Genomic DNA, 25,277 nt, shown 5'->3' with positions numbered 1-25,277 from the left:
CCAGGCTCACAACATAGGTATCCCATCCTCTATTCTTCATTCTCCCTCATCCCCCATGTCTAATCTGTTGCCAAAGCCCATCATTTGGGGCAAAAAAGACAGCCTCAGTGGATTGAAACTCCAGCTTCAGGACTATTCATGATGTAAGGTAGGAAAGAGAAGAGGAGTAGACCAGTCCTTCTCCACCCACAGGTTGTATTACACCAGAAGATAAACAATAATTCTGGGCCTTAAGTTAGAAAGATTCATCTTCCCAAATTCAAATCTGGCCTCAGATACTTTCTAGCTGTGTGACCCTGGGCAAGTCACTTAACCCTGTTTGCCTCAGTTCCTAATCTATAAAATGAGCTGGAGAAGGAAATGGTAAACCACTCCAGTTATCTTTGCCAAGAAAACCCCAAATGGAGTCACAAAGAGTGGGGCAAGACTGAAACAACTGAACAACAAATAGTACCTTACCATGAAAACCCTTAAATTTGCTTGTGGAGGTGGGCATGAGGAGGGTTGAAGCTTGTTAGTTATTGTGAAGTCATGTTACACAACCTAACAGGAGAACACATGAGGTAAACTGAGGAAGTTGATAGATGTTTGAAGTGTATGCTTTTGTTGCTCAGTTCAGCTAAATACAGTTTTTTGTTTCTCAATGATGAAATCATACACAGTTAAAGTCAAAATTTGTTATACTCAAACTGTTCCCTAATATATCGAGTTTTCAAAACAATTATAGCAAAACTGACTACAGGGTGTTCCTAAAGTCTGGACACATAGGCAAATACACATATTTTCAAGAAATGAAATAAATGAAATTTTCAATATTTTATTTAATTAATTGAAATATTAACAAATAACATCTTCAATATGATTTCCACCATTTGTGATGCAAAGGTTGATGCGCTTTGCAAGATTCATGTGAACTGGATGCGATAACTCCACATTGCCATCAGTTTTAGCACATTCACTCTTTATGCGTTCAATCAACTGTGTTGGGGCAGCTAGGTGGCTCAGTGAATAAAGCACTGGCCCTGGAGTCAGGAGGACCTGAGTTCAAATCTGGCCTCAGATACTTGACACACTTACTAGCTGTGTGACCTTGGGCAAGTCACTTGACCCCAATAGCCCTGCCTTTCCCACTCCAAAAAATTTTTTTAAAAAATATTTTTAAAAAATCAAGTGTGTTATATCTGTGATTTTCATTGAGTACACCTTCTCCTTTAGCATACCCCAGAAAAAGAAGTCAAGGGGGCTAAGGTCTGTTAATATTCAAATATTTCAAAATATGCATTTTCCCATGTGTCCAAACTTTAGGGACACCCTGTATAATAATAAGTTATATTTATTAGGCCCTTTAAAGTTTGCAAAACATTATATACATATATATATTTCATTTGAGCCTCACAATCACTCTATATTGTAGTACTGAAGGTATTATTATTTCCATTTTACAAATAAGGAAACTGAGGCTCATAGAGCTTAAGCAACTTGCTCAGGATCATCACACAACTAGTAAATGTCAGAGGTGGGATTCAAACCTAAATCTTTGTAATGCCAGCATTTTCTCTACTATACCATTAGAAAGATGGATCTGGCAATTGATTGGATGTGTGGAATGAGAATGGAAGCATCCAAGATTCCTACAAGGCTGTGAACATGTGTGACTAGGGAAAAGGTAATGCCACTAATGACACAGGGAAGTTAGAAAGACGAGCAAGTTTAGGGAGAAGGATAACAAGATCACTTTTGACTTGTTGAGCTTGAGGTTCAAGAACATCCAAGTTGGGGTGTCTAGTAGGTGGTTAGTAAAAGGCCTCTAAAACATTAAGTCTGATCATCCGACTCTCCCACTCAAGAAGCCTTAGTGGCTCCTTCTTGCTTCAAGGATAAAATATAAACTATGTTGAGCATTTAAAATCCTTCACAATCTAGCTCCAACCTATCATTTTAGACTTATTTCACACTGTTCTTCCTCATACCCTCTAAATTCTAGCGAAAATGGCCTACTTACTCCTCATTATAAATGATCACCACCTTCTGCCTCCATAACTTCACCCAGGCTATCTCACATGCAATCTCCAGTTTTCTTCCTGGCTCATCTCAAGTTACAACTTTAACAAAAAAAAAAAAAGCAAGTGGGAAGACATCAGTAACTACTATTAACCATATACCTACTTTATCATCTCTACAAAATAACAATGATATATAGATTTACTGAATATACCCTTGATGAAAATATAAGAAAGAAAATGGGTGGCTTTCACACACAAATTTCTAAAGCAAAGTACATTTTCACAGTAATCTAACCAGTTAAAAGGTGCAAAGAACACAAAATCTCACTTTTTCTATTACTGGTCATAGAATAGCATTTAACTCCATAGAATAAAACCTGGCTTTAAAGGCTCTCCTCAATATGATATCTTCTATTCATGTGTTAAGATCACACAAGAGTAATAACAGCTGCAACCACAGGTATAACTTTATTCTGTTTATTAAAGAGCAATATACCACTTGACTTCTTTGCTACTGCTTACTCTGAAAACTGTAATTAAATCAACACTAACATTGCCTGTGTAAAGAGAATGTCAATTGACTATTCTACTATTCCGTTCACTACCCTTGTGACTTCTCAGACCAAAACTCCCTTCCCTGTCCACCATTCCCCTATGTATAGCAATATGAAACAAGATACAAAACAAAGAAATGTTCACCAAATGTACTCATTATTAGAATGGATGTATTCCACACAGCCTCAGTAAAAGGATTTCATATAAATAATAAGGTCCTCCAGATTCTTATGATTGTATCAATTCATTTCTAAGCCTCTCCCACCCACCCAGTTGTTAGTGCTCTCTCCTTCCTCAATCTGCTTTGCATAAATTTATCCATGTACATGGCATATCCCCCTGCCTCCCAGGAGATTCCAAGTTCCTTGAATGAAGGAACTACTTTTTAAAATAAATGTTTACCTCCCAAAAAATAAATAAATAAATGAATGAATGAATGAATGAATGTTTACTAAATTAAACTGAAACCCCAGAGTTCTACAGTAGACGTGTCAAATTTGCAGTCTGCAGACCCCTTGGCCCACGTCCACTGCCCAAAACAGGTTAAATATAATTGGGAAATGTTTAACATAATGAATAAAAATATAGTACAACATAATGTTAATTTGAGTTTTTCTAACTCAATATGCAGCTGTGGGGCTCAGTTTCTATTTGAGTTTTACACCACTGTTCTATAGGATTTCTTCAGTGATATCCACTGCTACTCAAAAGAGATCAACTTAACAACACACATGAAAAATCAAATGGATAAAATATGCCTGCTGTCTAGTCTATGACATAAGACTGAGTCAGCAATATATTGAGTTAATCCATCAATACACTTGAGTAATGATGTCTTGGAAGGAGGAAAAATGGGCTAGATTTTAGTTGAGAATACTGGACAGTATTTTCAATGATCTACAGCTCTTCCTTGAAACAAAAACCTATCATCTTCTTAATACCAATTTTACCTCAATGACACTACATTGTCATGAATCATGAAATACTACAAAACCTGAGGAATCAAAATGGCAGGTGATGTAAAGGGCAAGGAAGAGATGCATGATGGCCATAGGCTAGCATATTACTAATGAAAATTCTCCCATGCACCCCCTCCTTATCCCCACCTCCTGATTTACTTAGTTTCCTTCAAATCTCAGATACAATCCCACCTTCTATAATAAACTTTTCCCAGTCTCTCTCAACTCTAATACTTTCCCTCTGTTGATTATTTCTTATTTATCTTACAATTTTTTTTTTGCTTTATCCTCCCAGTACCTAGTTCTGCACACAGTATGCATATAACAAAGGTTGAATACATTGTGCCTGTATATGTACTAGAGATGGAAAAAGGACTTATATCAAGAAATATTTTTAAATATTTTATCATATATGCAAAGATAATAAATCCTTCCATTATATTTATGTCAGATAACAACTAAGCAGCTAGTGATTTCTTAAGGAGAATTTCTCTTTTTTAAAGATGATAGAAAATTACTCCAAATGGAAAAATTACTTCCAAATAGACAAAAAAGAGCATAAGATCATATACTATCATAGTGGTAATATAACTCTAAGTGGTATTTCTGCTATTTGAAGGAGGAAAGGCAAAAGAAAACAGAAGGGCCAGAGAAAATGGCAGGGCTGTTTCTTTATTCAGTCTTAATCAAATATGTCAGAATAATCAAGTTGGGCTAACAGATAGAAAAGTTATAAGAACCCAGGAGATTGAAAACAAACTAATAGGAAAGCTTTTGACATCACACTACCTAGAAATCAGTCCCCAGAAAAGCTTGATTCCAAGTTCAGATGCAAACTGAGTCAGAGAGAAATGCTCTACTTAAATTTAAAGGAAAAAAAAAGTAGGATTAGCTTAACTAATGATTGATAACAGTCAAGGCATAGTGAGAAAGATGCCTAGCAAAGTCTGTTTATTTCTTTAAATACTGTTCAAAACAAATATCTTTTTAAAATACATGATTTAGTAACACTATTTATGTCCTGCTATTTAATTAGAATATTCAGTTTTTACATAAATTGATAACGAAATGAAAAATTCATGTTCTAATCTGAATCTCAAGTTAAAGAACATGCTTTGTCCTGAATCACATACCTAAAGCACCAGCACTTACCTGGTGGGGTGCATTGCAATTATAAGAAAAGTACAAGAGTAAATAATTAGCCTCATGAATGCTGGATTTGCAAACCTAAATATATAAAGTGAGGACATCACAGACTAAAAATTCCCAATCTAAATTCCTAGTTTTCAGTCCCACACTCTCCATAAAATTTCTAACCAAAGGACAATTCTAACATCATGTGTTTTTTTAAAGTTAAACTAAATGTAACAGTTTTTTTTTAATATCTCCTTTTAACAAAACAGATTACAAACCCAAGAAAATATGAAAAGTCAGAGATAATAGGGATAAGTATCATGCAAATTACGAAAATATGAAGAAGAGATTATGTATTATACAACATTTAAAAGGTTGTTAAGTGTTCGTCTGCATGTTAAATAGCTTATTTTCTATATCACATATAACCTAGAAGCATCTAACAGATGTACCTTGCTTTACACAACAACAAAAAAGTGATTCTAAAGAGTTAAGTAAACTGAATTTTAGAATACTGAATCATTTAAAATTCAGCTGAGAAATATGTGACCTAAAGAATTCTATGATGAATCCTTTCATAAAGTTAAAAATTATCCTCTAACTTTTGTATTTCATAAACTTTTATTTTCATTTGTCAGATTTGTTTAAAGAAGGTACATCTGTATAAACAGTCTATGAGAAGCAATTTTATTTAGGACTAAGGAGCTATGTTATTTCAACCATGGGTAAGTTGAACAAAACCATTACAGGAAAACATACCTTTCAGATAAATAAAGGCTTTGGTGGAGAGGATTTAATTTTTTATGTATCGCTAGACTGTCAAGAGATGTTGAAGGCAGGGAGTCTGATTGCAACTTCTTGGTATCACATAAATTAGCATCAGTTCTAGGTAGAGTCTTAATGTATTTTCGTCCTGAATCCGTCAATAGGACATTCGTCAACATAACTCTGAGTTGCCTGTTGTACATATAAATACATAATAAATATAGCACTTATAATGGTATAATATATCAAATTCAACACAAAATGTGAGGAATTAGGACCTCCAAGATAGAAGCCTCAGTTTATTTATTAACTACTACATCCAACTATTGTTTACTTTAAGTCAAAAGCTTCCTCAATAACTCTTGCACTACCCTAAAACTGAAATCCGCTGCACTTAAACTGGGCTTATTTTCAGATTTTTGTCTAGTACTACACACCCATAGTTAATCCAAGTGCAGGTTCATAGCACGTTTCAGTTTCCATTCAAGTAGTTACAGTTAGAAAGGGAATATTTTTTACACAGACTGTAACAGTGAAAATACAATTCAGAGCATATCATTAACAGGCATAATTTTCATTTTCCCTTGAATCCCCTAAAATAAAATTGTTTTGTTAAAGCAATGAGCACAATAGCATATCACCTTATACTTTCTCTCTCTCTCTCCCTCCCTTCCTCCCTCCTTCCCTCTCTTTCTTTCTTTAGCTCCAATAGTACATCTCCAGACTCCTGGATATCTTCACCTAGAGGAACCATAGGCATTTCAAACTCCAAATATCCAGAACAAGACTCATCATCTTTCTCCCTAAACCTATCTCCTCCTCCCAACTTCACCATTCCTATCAGGGGCACCATCATCCTTCTAACAGTTCAGATTAGTGACCTAGAGTCACTGAGACAGCATGGCACAGTGGAAAGAAAATGCTGGATTTATAGTCAGAGAATTTTGGTAATTATAAGAAACATTTATTAATAAATATGCTTCACATACTAAGTACTGAATACTGTACTGGGCACTGGGAAAACTCAAAATACAGAGAAGAAATGGTCCCTGGCTTCAAGGAGTTCACAGTAAAGGAGAACACAATACCAATACAGATAGTAGCTGTGATATACAATACTACACGACTGCTTTGGAGTTACCAAACAAATGGCTGTGTGAAAAGTCTGTTACAAAATATACCACAAAAGGTTTCCAAATGAAAGCCACATTTGATCTGAGCTTTCAAGAATGGGAAGGAATTCCAAGAATTCATCATGAAAAGAAACTGAGAAAGGATATTCCATGCCCAGGAAAGGCATAAGGGTATGAAAGCTTGAAATATATTCAGGGGACAGAAAGGTGTCCAGTTTGGCTAGAGAAGAGACTGCATAAAGAGTAATAATATTGGGGCAGCTAGGTGGCACAGTAAGTAGAGCACCGGCCCTGGAGTTAGGAGGACCTGAATTCAAATCCAACCTCAGACACTTGACACACTTACTAGCTGTGTGACCTTGGGCAAGTCACTTAACCCCAATTGCCCTGCATTCCCCCCTCCAAAAAAAAGAGTAATAATATGAAAAGAAGAGAAATGTACAGTGACACCAAGCTGCAGAGAGCCTTGGATGCCCTCAAAGGACTTTGCTCTTTGCTCAGAAAGTAAACAGAAGCCAGGGAAGATTTTTGAACAGAGAAGTGACATGACCAGATACTTGCTTAAGAAAAATTATTTTTGCAGCAATGTAAATGATTGGAAGGGAGAAGGCAGTGACAGGAAAACCTGAAAGGAGGCTATTGCAATAATCCGAATTTTTCTTAATGAAGTCTAGTACTAGTGTGGTTAAGTTAGGAAGAGGGAGGAAGAGATAAATTCAAGAGGTTTTACAGAGGGAAAGGGAAAAGACAAAGATAATCCAAAGGTTAAGAACAAATGGTAGTAAGTCAGAAACAATGTATGAAGTCAAAGCAGGCTGAAGAAGAAAGATGATGAGGTCTGCTTGAAGCATGCTGAGTTTGAGGTGGGGTGTCCAGGTGATAATAATAAGCAGCAAAACTAAACTTGAACCCAAGTCCTTCAGTACCTTTTCCAAATTTTGCACCTAAAAGTAGGTGAAATAGTTACATTTGCTTACATCCAAAGAATGGAAAAGGTCACAGGTAGTATCATAACCACCAAAAAAGGTAATTGAGAAGGTCCATCAGCCACTTCCAACCCATATACCTGCTTTCTCAGTATTTCAATACTTCAGTGAATTTATCCATATGGCTTTTCCCTTAATGAGTACAGATAGCAATCCATCCTAGTCTTCTCATTCAATGCAATTTCTTGTCCATGTTCTTCTACAGGTTCTTCAAAGGAAAGCTACACAAAATCCTAAAATTCTTCCTCTAGCACTAGTTACATTTCCAGGTTACCAGTTAAGCAAAAGATCATAATCTATTATTGCTCATTTTTGTCACCATCCCTTTCCAATCATATGTTTCTTTGGTGATATCCTTTACATCACTTCTGCAAGGGTCTATACCAAAATACTTAAATAGATCAATGATATCAATGGTTTGAACATTTACAATGATGTAAATTATGTAAATTGTAACCGATCCATACTTGCCCATCCTAATTGACTCTATACATGTCCTTACCTAAATTCACCATAAGCAGTCTATCCAACATGCTGAAAGTCTTTTTCAGTTTCTCCTGACATACCAAAGATGCCAGTAGATGATGCAGCTGCCCACCTGTCATGCCTCATCTTTATCACCATCTTCCTTTCGTACCATACATTTCCCTGATGGCATCCTTTATTCCTGTGGTCCCTGGAAGTTCCTCACTTGTCCTACCTTGCAGAGAACTTAGACACACAATATGCTTCTCCACTGCCCTCTTCATGATATTCATTTTCAGTTAGTTCATCAGAGCTATTATGTCTCATGCTTTATAACCATTTATCAATACCTGTAGAATACTGGCATTAAAAATGGGGTTTTATTTCTGTAAGAAATTTGGGGTCATTAAAAAACACAAGAATTTCCTGAAGTCAATTCAGCCCACTAGCCTCCTGCTGTTTAATCCTGGGCCTGATCTGTTATCTATTTGTACTGTTCATCTCAGATATCCTTACAGAAGGAACAGGCTCTCTGCATCATCCATCCAGCCGCACAAAATCATCTAGGACATTCTTCACTGACTTAGATTTTCCTGTGTGAATGTCTTCCAAGAGTTTCTGCAATGTTCTAGGTCAATATCATCTACAAACAAGAGCTTTTGAAGGACTTTACCTTACAGGGGGTCATTGAGTCAAACAATAAGCATTCAGGACAAGTTTACAATATGCCCAGCACCACAAAAAGCATTGAGGATACAAAGAAAGACAAAACACAGACAAAAGAACACATTCTCTCAAGAACACATTCTAATGGAGAGAACAAAACACAAGTAAGTGGGTACATAAAAATTTATACAGTGTAAATCAAAAGAGGAAGGGAGTCAGAAAGTCCCAGGGTGAGTAATTTAAAAGAGCAGAGTTAGGAACAGCTGATTAGCAACCAATGTGGATTCACAGTGCTCAGACCAAGACAATGTGGGCCAACAGGCTCTGAGCTCCCTAACACTCTGTCCTGAGATACCAAAGAGGGCCCTGAAGATCCAGCACTATGAACCTCAAAAATCCAAGGAAGATCTAAAGTCAGGAGATGGCAATGAGCACAGGAACTCAAACCTAGGGCAAACCCAAGCAGGGCTGACCATCCCACTCAAAAGCACAGCAGATGGCAGAACTACACCAAGTCATAGTCCAGGAACTAAAGTTAGAAAGATGAATAAATCAAAGAAAGAACAGCCAATGTAAAAAAATTTGAAAATCTAAAGATGTCCAAAAGGAAGGAACAAGTACTCCATGACAACTGCAGGAAGAGACTCAAAGTGAAAAAAAATGGATTTTCTATATGGAGTATATGAACACTTGGAATAAATAAAACAAGTGGTTAAAAAATGAAAAAAAAAAAGCTCTTAAGGGAATAACTGGAAGGAGAATGTCACTTAAGAGAGAAAGTAATAAAGCTTACCCAAGAAAGGGAATCCCTGAAAACAAGACCAGACCAAATACATGTCAATGACTCCACGAAATAGCCAAAAATATTAAAACAAAAATAGAAGTTGGCAAGGTAAATAAATGTATTTTTAGATTCTGAGATAGTGAGGATGATTTTCTTTTGCACTCCAGCTGTCTACATCTTAGTGGAGCAAAAGGTGTACTCTGTAATGGGCTTTCTAGGATTTTCCTAAACTGACTCTTGGGTTCAGGCACAGAGATTGAACTGGGAAAGGGCTAAGGAAAACAGCTCAATAGAACAAAAAAAAAACTCAATAGAATATGAAAAGTTTTAAATACTACTAAGAGCTCAGGGTACCACTAACCTAAACCTTTCCATGAAAATGTGGTACCTTAGACAAAGATGGATAAGAAGAGTACACAGTAAAGGAGATCTGGTTGCTTAGCAACAATAACACAACTACAACAAGTACAACCAATAGATTACAATTCTGAAACTTGACAAGTTCTATATGAAACACCAACCCCATTTTCTGTTAGTTATTAGACAGATTGTGACAAAACTATGAAATACAATAATTCATTCAATAGGGATTTATTGAGTGCCTGCTTTATGTAAGGCACTATGCTAAATGCTTAATGGAGTGGATAAGCTTCAGTGCTAATGCACCTTCTAAGCCTCAGTATGAATGTCAGTCTCATCAGTATCAAACCACCAGCTAGTTTTGTCCTCCTTCCCCACTGGTTTAACATTGGCAAGGATGTTGTCAACATAATGTTTCAAAGGATAGGGAAGGAGAGAAAAGAAGGTGGTATCATCAGAAAATCTTAAGAGCTGAAAGACACCAGAGGCCATTCACCCATACCTGAGTAAGAATCCCTTCTTAAAAATCCTCAACTGGTGGTCAAGTAGCCTCCACTTGAAAATCATCAATGAGGAGGAAGTGACTATCTCCAGAGTGGGCTAATTCCATTTCTGGACAACTCTAAGAGTCCTGTGGAGGCATGGCAAAATGAACAGAGAGCTGTCCTAAAGCCAGGAAGACCTTGGTTCAAGTCTCATGTTTGACATATATTAGCTAAATGACTCTGGACAAATCCCTGTCTCTTAGTTCTCTAGGCAATTCTCTGAAACTGTGTATTGCAGAGAAGGTGCCAGTCCACACTGACAGAATTCATAGAGGGAGTCTTCTCCTCCAGGAACTCCCTATACCAACCTGTGGTGGGGCCTTCTGATCAGCCACAGTCAGACACACTGTACATTGGCCCTGACACCGTGATGTCATTTTGGTCCTCTTCCAGAAGGAAGGCCAACAATATCAGTGAAGTCACAGATCCACATCCTATTCCTACATAGCAGTTCTACTTCAGACAGTTGTTATGAGGATCAAATGAGACAATATACATACCATGCTTTGGAAACATTAGAGCACTAAATAAATGTTAGCTCTTCTTACTATTAGGGAGTTTTTCCTAATACAAAAGTAAATTTGCTTCTGTACAACTTCCGCCTATCACGCCTAATACTGCCCTATAGCAAGCAGAACAATCTCCCTTCCACACATATTATTTGCTTCTGTACAACTTCTGCCTATCACGCCTAATACTGCCCTATAGCAAGCAGAACAATCTCCCTTCCACACATATTAAGGAATATCAAAAAGCCTTTCAAATATCTCTTAAGATGAAGGGTTAGAAAGGACTTTAGAAATTACCTAAGCCTATATGTAGAAACTATATCGGAATACATGCCCTCTTGGGAGGGAGGGGGGAAGAGAGGGAGGAGGAAAAAATTTGGAGCTTGAAAACCTGTGGAACTGAGTGTTGTAAACTAAAAATAAAAATAAATTTAATTTAAAAATAAAAAAAATTACCTAAGCCCACTCTTTTTCTAGATGAGAAAATGAAAATTTGGATAAGTTTCTGTGGTTGCCTAAGGCCACACAGGCAATAAATAGCAAAGCCAAGATTCAAACTCAGGTCCTCTGACTCCAGACTCAATGTCCTGTCCGCTATAACATAATGTCAACAGCCACTTGAAGGCAATATCACCTCCCCCAACATTGTCTCTTCTCATATCTTTATATGGAATCATCTCATCCCCCTCACCACCCTGTTCACCATTTTCTGGATGTATTACAGCTTGTCAATGTTCTTTCTCCCAAAAATATAGTCCCCAGGAGTCCATGAGTAAGCATTTATTAAGTGCCTACTGCATACCAGGCACTGTGCTAAGCACTAGAGATAGAAAGGCAAAAGCCAGTCCCTGCCTTTGAGGAGCTATCAGTCTACTGGGGAAAACAACTTCCAAACAACTAAGGTTATAATACAGGCAATATATACAAGTTATATACATGATAAACTAAAAATAATTAACAGTAGGAAGGCATCAGAATTAAAAGAGAAAGTCTTGGAATCGCTCCCTATAAAATTTTAGCTGAGACTTGAAGGAAACCAAAGAAGCCAGGAGACAGAGGTGAGAAGAGAAAGAATTGCAGGTACAGTGGGAATGGAGGGTCTTGTTCCAGAAACAATGAGAAAGCCAGAGTCACAAAATTCAAGGGTGTATATTAGGGGCAGGGGAGAGGATGGGAGATAAAGTGTAAGAAAACTAGAAAGGCTGAAAGGGGCTACATTATGAAGAGCTTTAAATTCCAAACAGAGGATTTTGTATTTGATCCTTGAGGTGAAAGTGAACCAACCACTGGAGTTTGTGGGGTAAAGATGTGACAGGGTCAGACCTGAGTTTTAGGAAAATCACCTTGGCAGCTGAACGGAGGTGTGACTGGAATAGGAAGAGATTGTGGCAGGGAGACCAACCAGCAGTCTACTGTAATAGTCCAGGAATCAGGAACTGAGGCCTGCACCAGTGTAGTGGCACTATCAGAGGAAAGAAGGGGGCATATTTGAGAGATAGTCGAAGGTGAAATTGGCAGACCTTGGCAACACATTGGATTTACGGGGAGAAAGGGTAAAAGATAATGAAGAGGCGAGTATGACACTTAGCTCGTGAGCCTAAGTTACTGTAGGGAAGATGATTGTGGCCTTCAACAACAATAGGCAAGTCTGGAAAAGAAGAGTGATTTTGGGGGCAGTTTTTTGGGAGGGGTGTCAGATGATGAGTTCAGTTTGGGATATGTTGAGTTTAAGATATCTACTGGACATCCTGTTTGAGATGTCTAATGGGCAGATGGAGATGCAAGACTGGAGGTCAGCAGAGACATTGGGGTTGGAAAAGTAGACTGAGAATGAATCATCAACATAGAGATGATAATTAAATCCATAGGAGCTGACAAGATGACATAAAGGAAGTTGTTATTGGAGTTCATCCTTCATTTTCAAAGAGAACCAATGACATCATGGAGTAATATCTTGACTCCAGCTCGAGTATAAGTGACCCAGAGTTGCACAAAATCATCAGCCTCATTCACTCTTCCAGAGTCATCAAAGTCCAATGGTAAGACAAAAGTCATGAGCAATATCTGTCCTATATATTCATGATTTCATCATCATGGGTGCTCCCTCCACTGAAAGAGATTCACAATCCCTTCATGACTTGGTAGATAGTCTTCAAGAAATGATGTGACTAAAAAAGTCAACATCCCATTACTCAATGACAAGCCCCTATAAATTTAGCTAGGCTGATCTGCCACTGAAGGCACTAGAGTTGATGTCTTTCCATCTTAGTAGGACTTGACAAAGTTTGTACTTCATTACCATAGCCTTTAAAATCACAGAGTCACCTCTACCACACTGAGGCATCAAAGCAGGATTTTAGTAGAGGAATATTTTTGTTCATCATCATAACTTAGTCCAGTATAATACAAATATATTTTAACCCTTTGCCCAAGACTGTGATAATTTCATGAGACACAAAGAAAGCCATGGCTAAGAATTAGGTACTGGTGGCTGAACAAATAATTCAGGAAGGTAATTGCTAAAGTGAAAGGAGGCAGTTAAGCTAGAGTTTACAAAAAATTCAGAAGGTTCAAATATAGCACTTAAGTAGGGTACTACAAAGTAGATGTTCTATAAATAAATATCTGTTAAATACATGCAATTAGTTGACGTTGCCAGAAGGAAAAATTAAGTAGTATTGCCCTTTCCTTTCTTCCACATTTGCTCTTTCATCTAGCTTTGATCATTTTAACCTGTAAGGAGTCCCATTTGTATGTATTCAAGAAACAACCTACAAATATTTGTGTGATTTCCTCACTGTTCCTTCCAGACATCCCTTTTATTATACCTGAATGAATAAAAGTAATTGCATCAACCAGTCTATTGCCTTATCTAGGTCATCTGAAACTCGGAACTTGATAGCAATCCTGCATACCAGTCATGCTTTCATATCGGAATTGCAGAGAAATTAGGTTAATGGGAAAAGATAACAAAATCACAATGTTGCTACATCAGTGAGCACAGGGCATTACCCTATGTACCGAGATTAATAATCACCCAGCGTTCAAGGTATGAGTTTCTGAAATTTATCTATCCAGAAGTTCCAGTTCTTTCCCAGACAAACTCGGGAAACAACAGGTAAATCCACATGGTAGTCAGTGGATCTCAAGTTTAGGTAGACTTTCAGTTTTCCAGTTGGGGTTGAGTATAGATCAATTTGCATACAATACAAATGTCAGACTTCCCCATTATGTCCCTCTTCCTCCTTCAATAAAAGATCTTCCTATGGATTCCCCCTTAAATGCAGATCTTAAAAGAAACTAACATGCTTCTCTTTACAGGGGAACAATTCTAAGGGTTCTGTTCTAACCTCAGCAAAAGTGTTTTTAGTCTTACTGATGGCAGTGGAGGATCTGATAAAGTTTCCACTGAAACCTCACATCATCTCCCAAAACAATGGAAAGGTTCTATACACCAGTCTGAAGAATCTTTCCTTCTTCGCTTGGCACCTGAAGAGAGAGAAATATCTGGTCATGGTGTATCTGAGCAGTCATCTAGCTATCCTGGTGGTTCTAGAAAGTTGACTACTAGATATTATCTAATAGGAGATTTGTCAATATGGTGTGGGCTAAATCGGGTCTAATGCTTTTATTGTTTTATTTCTGACAGTCTAGATTACCTATTAACCTGCTGTTGATTAAAACAGCTCCAATTTCAGTCACAAAAAAACAATAAAAACAGATGCTGCCTCAATTTCAACATTTTCCAATGAGAGGTGACTTAGTTGGGCTTTCCTCTCATTATCTCACATTATGAAGGAATGTTTTAAAGTCAAAACCTACTTAAAGGTTCACCTGTGAAAGAGCAGAAACATGATGACGCAGCATGTTCAAACCCACCGAATCATTGACATAGGTTCAAATTACTTTCTTGAAAAGCATTTTTCTTATTGTTGTGGCACCCTCCTTCTCGGTGAATTAAGTTATAAGTAGATCTCCCCAACCAATCTTCCTACATGAATATGCTGACATATCTATTCATAAAATCCTTGTCTTCATACCATCATAACCATAGGAGGTTACCTAATATGCTCTGGACTTGACAATAGAGCCATGTGATTTGGAAATATCAACAGACCTTTAATTAACAACATATTTGTGCCTAATGATTTGGTCTACTTTGTTCAGGAATGTTCAAAAAGGCAGCCAGGTGATAGAGTGGATAGAATACTGGACCTGGAGTCAGAGAAACCTGAGTTCAAATCCAGCCTCAGGCACTTACTAGCTGGGCAGCCTGAGCAAGTCATTTAACCTCTGCCTCAGTTTGTTCATCTATAAAATGGGAATAATAACTGCACTTACCCCCTACCCCTGGGTTGTTGGAGGATAAAATGAAAATATTTGTAAAGTGCTTTGCAAACCTTAAAGTGCTATGTAAATACTAGCCATTATCCAAAAGAAATTTTGTACCTAGAAGGCACCCTCAAAGTGTAATCAATAAGAGGGATGGTCTTGGAAATTCGGAATTTTAGAGTTTGGTTGAGTATGTGCTTGGAAAATATGGAATTTTAGAGTTTTGTTTAGAGTTTGAGTATGTGTTAACACTTTTGTAAAATATTGTTGTACTCAGTCTATCTGCAGGAATCCTGGAGTTTGGCTTCTCTGGTTTTATTTGTTGGTCTCTACTCAAAATGACCTTGAGGCAACAGGATAAAGATTTAAAGTAGCCTTAAGCACCAATGGAGAAACAAACACTGCTTATTCATATACTTGGGTTTCTGAAGACACACTGGAAATGTCATCACCACATTTTCCTTTTTCTACCCTTTTCAAAAGTCAAAATAAATGCCCAATGAGTATGTATTTGTGCTATATATTAACCTGTGCTTTATGGTTTTGATATGTCATTGAAGAGAGGTAAGAACTAAATCACTAGGAACAAACTAGGGTCCTCTCTAGAACTTTAGCTTCTGTCCCTCTAATGGGTGATTAGATGGCTACTATTCCTTTAGTAAAGGTAAGCACCCTTCATTTTCTGTGTTTCACAGAACAACTGAAGTTATCAAAGCTGTCAGGCTGCCTGAAATATTATGGGATTACTTACCACAGTGTACAAGAAAGTAGATTAAACCTCAAGAACATAAACTATATACTAAAACGATCTGTGGTTTTGTTAATGTTAGTATTTCTGATCCTCAAGAATTGCTGTGAACTAAAATTTCATCATCTTGCTGTTAACATGGTAATGGTCTCTCTAACTTATCTATGCTAGTCCTCGGATAAAAGATATACAATCCATTACTGCAACCATACCAAAATCCTTTCGAACTTGGTAGGTCCTGTTTGTGTTTTCTATCTGCAGATTATATGGGTGTGTATATGTATATACAAATATATGTGTGTATACACATATATACCTATATATACATATACAGATGTATGTATATATGTATGTGTGTATGAAATATGTAAAGGAAAATATGCCAGTGGTACTAAAAGGGCTAACCTAATATTCTGGTCATTCAGTCACTGATATTTCATGAGTTTTCATCTCTACTATTTGAATGTACTTTGTGTACATGTATTTGTTTTTTGTGACACCAGGCCCAAAATGGAGAAGAAAATTCTCCATTTAACACTTTTACCAAAAAAAATAATCCTTGTATGCCTATAGATATGTTTTTAGTAATTATGAACAAAAAGGGAGCTGCCAAAGGAGAGATTTTGAAACTAAAAGGGTGCCCCAGTTACCTAAGGCCACATTTGCTATATTCTGGATTTACAGGCATATATAGGTACATTCTACAGAGCAATTAAACACATTAATTTTCAATATGAAGCAGTAAAAAAAAGTACTCTCAGGGATACAATTTTGAATTTCTCTTTGATGATGAAAAGCTTGAGTTTCTACAAATTTAAAATAGATCTTGACCATTCAGGGTTTTTTGGAACTAAGAAAAACACAAATAAAAACCTTGATGCAAATCTTCTAAGAGATTGACGTGATGACCTGTTTATAGTCTGAGTTTCTATGACAAGAGTTCGTAAACTAAGGCCTATAAACTTATTTTTTAAATATTTTTATAACTTTATTTCAATAGTATTAGTTTCCTCTGTAATTCTGTGTGTTTTATATATTTAAAAACATTATTCTAAGAAGGGGTCCACAGCTTTCACCATCCTACCCAATAGGTACAGGACACAAAAAATTTTAAGAATCCCTGTTCTAGAGAAAGAGCTGAAAGATTTCTGCAGGTTTTAGTCCCTTCTATTCATAGAAGGTGAGACAACAAGAAATAAATAAATTTAGTAGCCATAGATGATGTGAAAGTTTACTAAATTTCTGGATGTAAAATATCATACTTAGCTGTTCTCATCAATCTAGCACAAAATATCCCACTATTAAGAAAACTGGAGAAAAAAAATAGGTCCTTTTAGGTGAGGATCCTATTAACCCTTCCTTCCAATCTCATCTTTGACTCTCAGAATCCAAGAAATAGTTTCATGACAAGATCTTGGTGAGCAAGATAAACAAAATTATGTATGTCTGATTAAAAAAAAAACTACTCGTATGCCATGCAATTAAAAGCACTTAAATTGTAGAAGGGACTCTATAATTACATCTGGTTTGATAAGAAACTGAGGGAGATATTAAGACCAGAAGGTATGGTTTTGACGAATGTCCTTTGTAATTATATGAATGCATATATAAATACAAGATTAGTTCATTTATTATTTAATTCAATTTATTATTAGTTCAATTATTTTATTAATCTCCAGAAAGCAGTATGGAGAGGAGGGGGTGAGGAATGGAGTGGTGGAGATGGAGAGGCCTCAAGAAACAGTCAATGAAGCAAAGAGCAAGAACCTCTAGGTAGGAGAAAAGGAAAACATTTGGGATAAAGAGAGTTTGGATCCCGGCAGAGAGTATTACTGAGAAAAAAAGAAAAACTGTCTCACTTGACAATTCTGAACCTTAATTAAAGAATTAGCAAAAATATTTTAGAAAATGTCACTGGGAAATCAAGGTAAGAAAGAAATGAAAAGTACTCCTAAGGCACTTAAAGGAGACTGTCCCCAAGACCCATTAAGCTATAAATCAGAATACTTCCACTCCCTAGGGATAAAGCAAAGTTGGAGATTAGGAGAATGCCTCTGATACTTAACATAGTGCCTAGAACATAGTGCTTAACACATGCTTGTTTCCTTCCTACCTCTTCTCCACTGATGCTAGGTACCATGTAATATAATCACACTGTGGTAAAATGTCAAAGTGGCTCAGAAAAAAGAAAAGGAGAATTAAAAAAAAGAGTTCACCCTTCCCCAGCTCTTGGGGTTCTCAGATATCTTATCCCTGCCTGAGGAAAGAAGAGTCCCATAAGGAAGAAGTCAGACTCCCATTCTCAGGATACAGATTGTCCTTGATGGGTACTCTCAGAGCTCCAGAGAATAAAAATCTCTTCCCTGAAGAGTTTCAAGATATGGCCTGTTGGCTTTCCATACTTAAATGAAAGTTCCCTTAGTTTCTCTTCTTTCGTTTGTTTTTGTTTCTGTTGTGGTGGTGGTTTTTTTCCCTTTACATTCGGGTGTTGAAGTCACATGGATTGAGAGCCAATTTCTAACCTCTACAACAGAGTCAGAAAATATCAACTGTTCCAGGTCCTTTTAAGGACTGTTCTGACCTGAGGGAAGTGCCAAAGGCTAACTCTGTACTATCTGCTGGTAAAAGACTACAGGAGGCCAAAGATCCTCAGTGCTTTAAAAAACTTAATGTGGAGTTATCCTTGGTTTCAAGACTGTTGATTGTCCTCTCCCTTGCACCCTGCCTTACCAACTTCAGGAATCTCAGACCACCTCCCACCTAATTCCTCAATACTGCTTTCACCTAGACATTTTCATACTGACTAGCCATATATGATGGGGTGCTTGTGCTTGGACCTAATTCTAACATCACATTTCCCTTTAGCCTCTGCTTGGGTGCCTGTGCCTGAACTCCAGTTCTAAAAACACATCTCTCCCTAGCTTCAAAGCATTGGCCCAAGCAGTTTCTCTCTCGAGCTAAAGGGCAGCATGCCCCAAAATTATCTCGGCTTCTTCCTCAGTAAGCAGCTATGCCCAACTACAGTTTGATTCCCAGGTGTTGATAACTGACTATACACTGAGTCTAACAAATGTCCTAGACATAGTCAAATGTATGCTCCCTTATATTAACCTTGTGATGAAATCCACCCGGATATTCCCAGTCAGCTGTGAACTTTTGGTGACTTAGTGACATTTCACAGCAAAAACCACACCCACAGGTAGCCCCACCTTGGGCTATTTCCCAGTGAACTCTGGGTAAGATACCTGGCAGTAGATACAAAAAGTACATGTTCCTTTAAGAACTGACCACCCCTTAATCATGCCTTAGCTACTCCCTAATCCCACCCCAAAACACCTAATTGACAGGTTTCATCCCTAAATCTTGTACTTAAACTTTTCCCGTACCCCTGTATGGTTGCAGGTTCCCTAAGAACTCTTGCCTGCTTGTAATATCAATTAAGTTGGGACTTTCTTACTGTTTTAAAATGATTAAGTGTCTTTGACTGAGCCTTACTAGGTGCTAAGCCCCAGGCCCAAACCCCTATTAGGTGCTAAGCCTAAGTTCTGGTGACTCAGATGACATTTGATGACATCTGAAACTGCATAAAAAGGGAAGACAGAGCTATTTGCTTAGGGCTCTCACTCTTGGTGGCTCGCTGATGTGGAGACTCTGGGCAGCTGTAGTTAAGAGCCTTCCAGCTTACCGGAACTTGGTTAAACTCTGGTAACTATGAAATGGGATTTGAATCAGACAAGGTCTGTAATATGTTTGTAATTTGTTTGTATTTGCTCTAAAGTTCAGGGTGCTGGCTTTTCCCCCTGAACTAAGTGAATAGAGTTTGTATGCTGGATTAAAGTGAGATTGTTAACCCCTTAACATAGCTTTCCTTGGCGAAGCAGATCAAAAGAACCTGGGCTTGCAGCATTCTGTGAACTGGTTATTGTTGGTTTTTCACCCCCCATGGCAGCCGCTAGCCAGATTGTTACAACACTGCTTTATTTACATAAAGCATAATAAATCTTTGCCTCCTTGACTTAAAGAATGCTTGGGTCCACAAATTCATTCCAGGCGACCTGGGAACTTTGGTTTGGGATTCCTACATCCCTGGGGTTCATTTCTCCCTCGACATATTCACATCTGATTCTGTGGATTTACCCCATTTTAATTCCCAGGTATTCTGGCTAACGCAGGGGTGGGGAATTTGTGGTCTCAGTCTCAAGGCTGCAAGCTCCCCACCCCTCGGCTAACCCATTGCATTTTCCTCAAAAAAACTGTCTGAATCTAGCAAAAAGAGGCCTTGACAGAAAGTCAGCTTACAACCTTAGCCCTACTATTGCCTTACTTGGCAAATTTTAAAGAGCTTTTTAAGTCCTTTGGGTATCTAAAAGTGCATTGAAACAATTGGTTACCTCTAATTCCAAAGTCCAATCGATAAACACTTATTATGTAACTGCTATCCACACGGGGAGGGGAGAGGCAGAAAGAATCTTGATACAAAAACTATATAATGCTTGTGGGAGAGAGGAGAGTAACGGAGGGAAGGGAAGGGAAGAAGACAGACGTAGAGGGCCACCTCTGAGATAGTCCATGGTGGAAAAGGTACATGCCAGGTTTTCCTTTGAGCCTGAGCCTGTTCTTCTCTGGGCTGTGTACTCAGGATGTGGGCTCTCCAACTCCCTTTTAGCTGCCCCTGAGAACGTGCAGAACGGCATGTGGAGATCCAGCTATATCCTGTTTAAGCCTCAAGGCCAAGGCCATTTGAGGCTAGGTCTCTGCAAGGCAAGACGGTCAAAGGATAAGAGGACTAAGAGGACATGGCAAGGAACCACCCTCGCAGCTGTTATCCACATGGGAAAACAGTAATGTTTAAATATGGTTAGCATCTGTGGAACTAAGTAACAACATGGCCCAGGGCTACATGGGCTACATGGTAGGATGTTACAAGGGAACAAAGGAAAGTAACAAAGCAATGCAACACTTGGTCCACTTCTATGATTCCATAGAGTATATAAACTCACTGCCTCGTCTTAATAAACAGAGTTGTTCTATACTCTCCTGCCTGGCCTGTGTCTTTCTTTCACTCTCTCCTGCATTCTTTTAGCACAGTGCCACCTCCGCAGGCAGCAGAGAGGGGGAGGGGAGAGGGAGAGAGAGGAAAGGAGAGAGAGAATATAAACTGAGTATACTATTATAAACGAAATGAAAAGATCACTGTGGCCACAGCAGTGGAAGAGGTGGGGTTGGAGCTGAGACTAGCAGAATTTGGATTGACAGAAGTATAGGAAGGTATTCAAGTTCAGGGCGGGGGGGTGTGCTGAAAAGCGAAGTATTAAAAGTGGAAAAGTATAAGATAATTGAAAAGGTATTAAGTAGTCTGGACTGGCTGGATCAGAGGATTTGTCTAGAAAAATCATGGGATATACAGTTGAAGAGGTTTCTTGAAGAGGCAGCACAGTACAGTATCAGTATTAGACTTAGAGCCATGAGACCTCCACTTACTACCAGAATGAGCTTGAATATTCTCTCAGGGTCTCAGTTTTCTCTCAGTAAAATGAAGAGATCTCTAAGATCCTTTCCAACTCTAAAATCCTGCGTCCTTACAAAGCCAAAGTAAGGAGAGCTTCAAATTTTAAGCTAAAGAGACAATCCCCTAGAAGATTCAAAATGTTCAATGACTCCTATTCTTCTTACCTCCCAATCTCTGATATTGAGTATCTACTTATTCATGCTATTAGTATAATATTCCAAAAGGCAAAAAATATAGGTTTGTAAACAAGAATAATTTACCCAGCAAGGCTGAGGACAACCCTACAGAGGGAAAATGGGCCTTTAATGGAACTGAAAAACTTTCAAGTCCAGAAATGAAAAGGAAGTTTGAAATGTAAACACAAGATTCAACAGAAATCTAAAAAAGATATTTTATTTGAGAAGGGCCTATATTATGATGTAATGCTAATATTCTAATAGGGAAGAAATAAGTATGCCTTCAGAATGTCTTCAAAAAGGGTACTAAGGAAATTAAATAAGGAAAAACAAGAGACCTGAAGATAAATTGGTTCTGTTCTGAAAGTTATAAGAGGGGAAATAAAAGGAATATACTAATGTAGAAAAGAGATAGAAGGGAGTAGAATATAATATTTCTCATAATTAGGATGCATTAAAAACAGTACATGCATATAAAGAAAGGGGTAGGACAAGTAGACATCAGATTAATCTCTTCTCTGAAGCAAAAAAGAGTGACACACAATCATTTTGGCAAAGAAATATATCAAACTCAAGAGGAAAACATGTTTGGTGGAATAAAAAAGAAGATATTAGGTAAGGAGTTGTAACAAGCAAAACAAACTTCTTGTCCTCAAGAGGGTATTAAAAAGAAAAAAAAAACAAAGTCTAAGAGGGTTCCCATTAATTGGGGAATGGGGAATGGCTAAACAAACTGTGGCATATTAATGTAATGGAGTATTATTGTGCCTTAAGAAGTAATGAAGGAGCAATGGATAGAGAACCACTGGATAGAGCCTGGGGTAAGGACGATAAAAAGTCAAATTCAGCCTCAGACACTTACGAGCTGTGTTACCTTGGGGAAATCACTTAACCCTGTTTGCTTCAGTTTCCTCATCTGTAAAATGAGCTGGAGAAGGAAATGGCAGACTACTACACTATCTTTGTCAAGAAAACCCCAAAAGATATCATGAAGAGTCAGACACAACTCAACAACAAGAAGAAATGATCAAAGAGATTTCACAAAATCCTAGGTAGTATGAACAGATGCAGAGTGAGGCAAGCTGAACCAGAACAATTTTTACACAGATAACAGTATTGTAAAGAAAAACAACTTTGAAAGATTTAAGATCGCTGATCAAAACAATAACCAACCATGTTTCCAGAGGATCTATGATGAAAAATGTTACCCTCCTCCTGACAGAGAAGTGACGGACTCAATGTACAGAAAGAAACATATATTTTTGGGCAGGCCATTGTGTAGATTCATTTTTCTTGACTATACACATTACAAATTTTTTCCTTTCTTTTTCTCAGTTTTTTTTTATAATAGAGAAAAGCCTGGAAGGTGGGAGTGTTAACAATACTAATGCCAAATAAAAGAGGACCACTGTAACTTTTTTTATGTATAGAAACAGAAGGAAATTCAGAAAAGCATAGACAAGTAACATAATTATGAAAATAATATGTTGAATTTATTGAGTACTTTTTAAAAAAGTAGCATGTATTAGAAATTCACAGATATATACTGAATTCTCTTTTTGTGATCTGCTATGTAGGTGGAAATGCTTTTCTTGGTGTTAAAATTTAAAATTAAAAAAAAACTAGTAAGAAGGTGATTACAGAGGTCTTTTTGCTGACATTGGGGACAGGACTCTGCTGCTTTGCCCATACATGGATTTGGGTCACAGTCCTGGATGGCAGTCCCAAGGCCAGGAAGAGCATTGTTATGGCAGACCTTGCAGTTACAATGAGGCAGGTGCCCTTATCACATCTGAAAAGTGGAGGAAGGGTGTGGAGGAGGTGAGTGAGGATTTGGACCTGGGCTGAAAGACTCACAATGTATGAATCCTGGCATTTCTCCTCTTTGGGTCTCAGATTCCTCCTCCGTAAAAATGATAGGGTTGAACCATGATCTCTAAAGTCTCTTCTAGCTCTAAATCCTATTATATAAATAAAAAACAGTACAGCTAGAAGAGTGGAGGCTACTGAAGGTAGGAGAAGGAGCCTCCTGGTGGGATCAAGATATCACTGCACTTTTCTTAGGCTTCTCAAAGCCTGATAACTATGTGACTGACCCCACTCTAGCCTGCAGACCTGAAGACATAATGTAACAATTGGTTAAATGGATAGATGGTGATCTATCCCCAGGCCTAATGCTACTACTTTGGACCTTTCAGGGGACAAGACAGAAGAGGAAGAGTCAGAAGATTGGATTTGAAAATATAGGAAAGGTGAGTGTGGAACATTACATATGTCAGGTTTTTTATCAATGTACTGAACAATTTTGCTGACTTTTTTTCTTTTCTTTTTTTAATTCTTTGTTAAAAGGAATGGCTCTCTGGCAAAGGGAGGAGAGGAATATAAAGGGAATCTAGGTGATATAAAAACAAAAGATATCAAAAATATATATTTTTAAAAGAATATGAGTAACTTAGGGAGTGCATATCAACTGAGCAAATGACTGAACAAGTTATAGGAATATGAAGGAATATATTGTGCTATGTAAGAAATGATGAATGGGAGGAGAAACTTTGAGAAACCTAGGAAGACTTATATGAACTAATGCAGAGTGAAGTGAGCAGAACCACAACAATTTATATGATAACAAACAAAAATGTAAAGACAAACATCTTTGAAAGACTTAAGAACTCATCCAAACCATGACCAATCACAATTTCAGAGGATTGAGGTTAAAACATGCTACCCACCCCACTGATAGCTAGGTGATAAATAGGTGACTCAGTTAAGACTAAGATATAATCTTTTTGGTCATGGCCAATGCAAGAGTTTGTCTTACTTTTTCAGTGGAGACAGAGAGGTGGAAGAAAGATAAGGTGGAACTTCCTTAAAATAAAATTTAATTTAAAAAAAGAATATAAGTGAAGGAAAGGTATCTAATAAAAAAGAATGGTAAAGAGGTATAGTAGGAATAGCACTAAACAAAGAATCAGAAGACATGAATTCCAGTTCTTACACTGCCTGTTACTATGTGACATTGAACAAGTAAGTTTCCTCATAAAAAAGATTAAAAAGAAACTTTGCAGTGTCCTTCAAAGGGTTGTAATTAGCTTTCAAAGTATTCTTATACCAGTATAAAATGCCCATCTTCAAAAGCCTGATTTCTGTGATCTGGTTATGAAAAAAATGCTTGATCTAAAAACAATGATTGAACCAGTAACAGAATTAAACAAATTATTGACAAATGATAATCTTATCACTTTTAGACCTACGTTTTCATTTATTAGAAGCTATCTGACTTATTAACAAAAGTCTCTTAAAAAAAAGAATTTTGAGCAACCTTGTACATGTTTGTTAACAAATATGAAATCACTAAAAAGCTTTGCATGCTCACAGGTTTACATGTAATTAATATAAATCTGATATCATTTAAAATTTTTAAATAACCTTTAAATCACTGTTGAATAGTCTTAAATCAGCTAAACAAGTACATGATCAAGGAAACAAGGTTAGGTAACAGTTTACATAGAAAAAGATCTGGTTGTTGTAGTGGCCTGCAACTTCTACAATAGCCCAAAGATCTAGCTAACATGTCTGCATTAACAGAATCACATTATTTAGAATAAGGAAGGTCTGATTAGGCTACATCTGGAGGACTATTTTCCATTG

The 25,277-nt window shown here is 37.4% G+C and overlaps 1 protein-coding gene across 1 annotated transcript in view; it reads right to left on the bottom strand.

The window, feature by feature from the left end:
• Window positions 1–25,277, bottom strand: part of SENP7 (SUMO specific peptidase 7) — a 161,139-nt gene that overhangs the window by 102,095 nt on the left and 33,767 nt on the right. The window contains exon 5 of the mRNA XM_036745023.1: window positions 5,411–5,608. Within this exon, the coding sequence (XP_036600918.1) occupies window positions 5,411–5,608 (198 nt within the window). The remainder of the gene's footprint in view (window positions 1–5,410; window positions 5,609–25,277) is intronic.

The sequence above is a fragment of the Trichosurus vulpecula genome, chromosome 2, assembly GCF_011100635.1.
Source record: "Trichosurus vulpecula isolate mTriVul1 chromosome 2, mTriVul1.pri, whole genome shotgun sequence".
NCBI classification, from domain to species: Eukaryota; Metazoa; Chordata; class Mammalia; order Diprotodontia; family Phalangeridae; genus Trichosurus; species Trichosurus vulpecula.
Note: the sequence above shows the minus strand (reverse complement) of the source record. Positions and strands in the feature narration are given on the sequence as shown.